This window comes from Blastomyces dermatitidis (genome assembly GCF_000003525.1).
Source record: "Blastomyces dermatitidis ER-3 genomic scaffold supercont1.3, whole genome shotgun sequence".
Lineage (NCBI taxonomy): Eukaryota > Fungi > Ascomycota > Eurotiomycetes > Onygenales > Ajellomycetaceae > Blastomyces > Blastomyces dermatitidis.
This window is the reverse complement of record NW_025544776.1, coordinates 2,522,580-2,527,976: the sequence shown is the minus strand read 5'-3', so window position 1 is coordinate 2,527,976 and position 5,397 is coordinate 2,522,580. Positions and strand designations below refer to the sequence as shown.

The 5,397-nt window shown below is 28.9% G+C and overlaps 1 protein-coding gene across 1 annotated transcript; it reads left to right on the top strand.

The window, feature by feature from the left end:
* Positions 1-1,440: 1,440 nt before the first annotated feature.
* On the top strand, positions 1,441-1,878 carry BDCG_02962 (uncharacterized protein; the record flags this gene model as incomplete). The annotated part of the gene is made up of 1 exon (XM_045418552.1): positions 1,441-1,878. One exon carries the CDS (start codon positions 1,441-1,443, stop codon positions 1,876-1,878), a length of 438 nt encoding a protein of 145 aa, XP_045275091.1.
* Positions 1,879-5,397: the final 3,519 nt, after the last annotated feature.

The window sequence follows — 5,397 nt, the reverse complement described above, 5'->3', positions numbered from 1 at the left end:
ATACATGGCATTTATCTGAGTGTGGAGTTTTTCCTCAACAAGTGAAGCAGTATCAATTGAATACTCTTTCACTCACTGTTCTTTATACACTATCTTTTAAGATGTTCTAGAACCACACTGACATGATAACTATGAATCACTTTGTAGATGGAATTATCATGCTCTGAAGAAGTCTGTGCTTCTCACTGGTTTTTAGACATGCTATCAGATGTGATTCAAAGATTGCTTAAGCCAGTGTATAATTACAGGTATACACTGGCTTCTTATATATTGAATCTTGTACACTAAATTAATTAGTGGCCGCTAGAGCCCTCCTTTACATTCGTATGCTAGTAGTTCGGAAGCGGCCGCGTTATTATCCGACGGTCGTACGTTCTTCCGAACCACAGATTTTTGAAGAGAATCTAATAAACTAAAAGTGATTTTTAAGATAAATCAATAAAATCTTTACAAACTCTTTCTTGAGATACAGTGAGGAAAAGTATAATATCAATTGAAAATAAATCAGATAATATGACAGTTTTTAAGAGAAAAACTGACAAAAAATAAGTCAATTTTTTGCAGAGAAATTGATTAAAACTATTCAATTGTATTCTAAATCATTCAATTCTTCTCACACAACAAGTGTGCAACTCAAATCAGTTAATAAAGAGTGTAAAAGAGAATTAAGTATTAATAAAAGCTCTTCAGTCACTGAAAAAGTAATTCTTACTTAAAAGAATATGAAATTATGACAGAAAATAACTCTGTTTTTAATTCTTTGTAAGAATATTGTGTAAAACCCAGAGAAAAACATCTTACTTTTTCAAGAGAAGTAAAAAACTATTTCTAAGATCTTTTTTTTTATTGCATTAACTGCTGCAGAAGAATGAGATAGAAACTGCTAAGATATGCACTACTGTATACTCTCTATCAAGACTTTCTCTCTTCAGAGTCTTGATATTATAGAGAATATAAGTCTGTTTCTATATAATAATATAAATATTGTCAGCAGAATGTAGAGAAACTGGTTATTTATATCTCAAAATAGAAGACTTTGTCAATGATTATATTAATATAGAGTTAATTCTCAAATTCAATAGAAATCTAGTGTTGCTGTTCTCAATTTCTTGCAGAATCTATTGAATATTGAGGTATTAAAACTAGATTTAATATATCTCACTATACAGGGATCAAAGGCTCAGTCAGATCTTAAGATATATATACTGATTTTATAGTTGTTGTGTCTGCTGATTATGTATTGAGTACAGTTACTGAGGTATCTTTTTGTACTTTTCTGTCAGAGATGAGCCAGATTGAGAGAAGTGATATGAGGGTGAGACTTGATGTTGATGTCTAGATACACTGAAGACAGATTACAGAGATTGCACTTCAGAAGTGGCTGTTGATTATGTGCTTGATATTATTGTCAAGGTATCTTTTTGTATTTTTCTGCCGGGGATGGGCCAGATTAGAAAGGGCGGTACAAGGGTGGGACTTGGTGTTGGTGTTTGGAAACATCAAAGATGGACAGGGTTTTCGCGGAGGTCACTCCTCAGATATCTCCACAACTACAGATTGGGGATCTTCCAAAATCGAGAAGATTGGTGCATATGGCTAGGTCTCTTCACCTTACAATTTGTATGGCACTTTGGCCCGGGGTTGTGGTGTGGTAGGGGAGAATGGGGGATAATCCCACACAGGAGTTTCAAACGACGTCTGGTTCACGTTTGGCTGAATAACTCCACCACCACACGGGGTATGCGGTCAGCGATGGGGTCAAAATGCTCGTATGATCGAGGGCTTTTCAATGGATCTATCGGCGGGTTCTTATTCGAAAAATCGAGCGAGTTCGTGGTGGGGCGGATGGTGGAATTTCAAGAAGAAGAATGTGAATAGTGAATTATAATTATCTTTAAAGATATAAATTCTATTATACAGTTATTATACTTCTGTAGATTAATAACAGTGATGAAGTGTATTAGTGTAGATAATATAGTATTGAATTCATTAATTATAATAAAATTAAAGATTTATTTAGAGAATTAATATACATACTTTAACTTATCTGATAATTCTATTATTATTACATTCAAGTCTGGCTTTATAAATAATAGAATTGAATTTGAATGAATCAAGCAGTTCAATAAAATTATAAAAAAGTGTTAAATAAGTAGGTATTAACTACTATTAATAAATAATCATGATTCTTATCTTGTAGAAGAATTCATTTAATACTGTAATCTTTATATAATTATTCTGTTTAGATTCTTATCTTATATAAGTCATATTCTATAATCTCTTAATAATGTATCTTTTCAGCAGTATAAGCATTATTATATAAAGATAGTGAATAAGATTATCTACTACAGATATGAGTACTATAATAATTAAACTGACCGTGTGATCATATCTGAGACTAGAATTAAACTTTACAGTTATTATGTTGTTTAAAAGTATTACTTCTGATTATAGTTTGTGTTCATTACATTGATTTCAAATCATGTTATTTTAAATATTAAAGATTTCAGATTCACTTTTCAAATAAAAATCTAGTCTCAAATAAAGAATATATTTAAATTCTTAGTTACATTTTCATTCTGATCTTATTATTGAAAATGATATTAAATGAGATTATGAAATCATTTCTCACTTATATAATATCATAACATAGTACTCATTTATTGAAAATTCAATAGAGAGTATTATCAAATATTATTACTTTTCTGAATATAGATTATAATTAATATCATTTTAATTAAAAAAATATATAAAATACAAAAAATAATAAAAAAATAAAAAACAAAATAACAAGAAAAAATCACAACAAAAAAAAAAAGAGAGAAAGAAAAAAAGAAGAGAAAGAAAAAAAGAGAAAGAAAGAGAAAGAAAAAAAATAAAAGAAAAAGAAAAAAATAAAAAATAAAAATAAAAAAAAATCAAGATTACAGAGCTGTAGTATTCTTAAAATACTCACTCTTCAGAGTCTTTGTAATATTTATTATTAACTGTGTATCTCTTACAGTAAGAGTAATACAGCTGTAATAAGTCATTATCTTAATACTATCTAATAAATAATCAGTATATATCTATACAAATGTGAATAATTAGAATATATACACTTAAAAAGTGTGATCAGAGTGAACTCTACTATCACTTGAATAATATCAAGAATAGAACACTGAAATTGATAATTTTTCTCATTGATTTGATGAATAAGATGTATAAAGATAATCTTGAGAAATATAAGATTCTCTGACTTCTGATAGAAATGAATCTTACAGAGAGACTCTAGTTTCATTATATTAGAGACTAAGTATTATTAAAAAGCATTACTTTAATACATATACACTTACTGCAGTGATTCACTCTCTGTATATATAACTGAGAGTTGCAGCTTTTTTATACTGCACAGCTCTTTCTGAGATACTGCTGCTGGTTCACAACTCACACAGTCTTTCAGTTCAGTATGTGCTGTGTATATACAGCTCTGCATGCTGAGACTGTGTTGATCATTATAATCTGATGTGATACTTGCTTTTCACAGGCTATATTTTATTTGATTGAGAGAAGAGAGAGACATAACTGCTGTTTTATTTAAGAGAGAATGAATAATTGAATCTGTAGAAGATAATTTAATTTCTTCTATATTTAAAATTTGATTAGTCTATACTCTTCAATTTGAGAATTGCTGAGAGTGTTTTAATAGTTTTCATATCAGCTTGAAATTAGTGATTGATTGAAGAAGAGAAAAGAGAGAAGAAAGAAATGAGAATAACTTATTTTTATAATATAAAAACAGAGAATTGCTGCAATTATTTATTCTAGTAATGAAGATCTGTTTTCTGCATGTATTTCTGATATAGATTATATAATAACTGTATACAAAGAATATTAACAGTGTATGTATTGAATGAAGATAATGTTACTATATAACACTGTAGCTGTTTCTGTACATTGCTGAAAGCTGTTAATATTTTCTTTAAGTAGACTGACCGTGTGACCGTGTCTGGGACCAGAACCGGATTTTTTGATAGTTTTATTATCAATTCGACTGATCCCATTACATGGTTTTAACATTAGATAGTAGTCTCATACTGTCTCAGTGAGACTTACTGTCTACTCTTATCACATTTTTCAAATGAGATCATGATTTTCACTTCTCAATTTAAATTATTTTTATTGCTTTAAATGACTTTAAATCTTATTTAAGCATTATCAAAAAGCGTTACTTTTTAAAAAATTAAAAATAGTCTAAAAAAAACCTTAAAATGTCTAAAAATAGTAACTTTATGTCAAGAATGAGACTAAATGAGATCAAATGAGATCACTTTCTCATTTTTTTCAAGTCATGATTTCATTTTAAGATCTGATATATAGTCACTTTACATGTTTTTTTAATAGTCAGTCTCAGTGAGATTCACGCCAAGAAATGTATGAGATCAGATCAAATGAGATTAAACATAAAATTCATGATTTCAGCGGCCAGTCTATCTTTAAGTCTCTTTATATTTGATAAGTTAGTAATATATTTCAATGCACTCTCTCTTTCATCATCATCATTATCATTATTATTATTATTATCATCATCACTATTATCACTACTATTATTATTATTATTATTATTATTATTATTATTATTATTATTATTATATTATTTCTGACTGTCTCTTCTGCCTTTATTTCTCTTCAACACTCACTGAAATTAATTATATTATCTCTCTTCAAATATTCTGTAGTTCTGCAGATTATCAAGGCATGTGAGTATTATCACAGATTAAAGAGAGAGAAGAAGAAGATGTTTAAGTAAGAGAAGATAGATTGTAAGATATATTATAATATCTTGAAGAGACTCTGTAAGAGAGTAGAATAATAACAATCTTAAGTAATACTTCTGATAGATTTAGACTGAACTAAGTATAGAAATAATACAGATAATGTCATCTGTGAGAGATTGAAGAAGAAGATAGTGAAGAGTCTTATATAGTAGTAGTAAGATTAGAAGAAGTTCTGAGAATGATTTGAGATCAACATAAAGAGAGAGAGAGAGAAGAAGAGTGTTACTGTAAATAAGCAGTAGCAGAAGAAGATTAAGAGAATGTTAAAGTAGAAGATAAAGAAGTCAAAACTGATAAGTTTTTTATTTATTAAGAGATAATAATTTTTAATAACACTTCTGTTCTCTAATTGATTAGCAGAAGCTGATAGAGAAGAAGAGAATTAAGATCTTATTCAGATCTTAAATGCACTTCATGATTTAGAATATTGAGAAGACAGCTCTGCTCTCTGAGCATGTCAATCTGCTTATCACTGAGATGAAACTCAAGACAGCAGACCAGAAAATATAGAATTTTGAGACACAGGTTGATCTGGCTGAAAGAAAGCAGTGAAAACTCTTCTCTGAGAAGACAGTGAAGA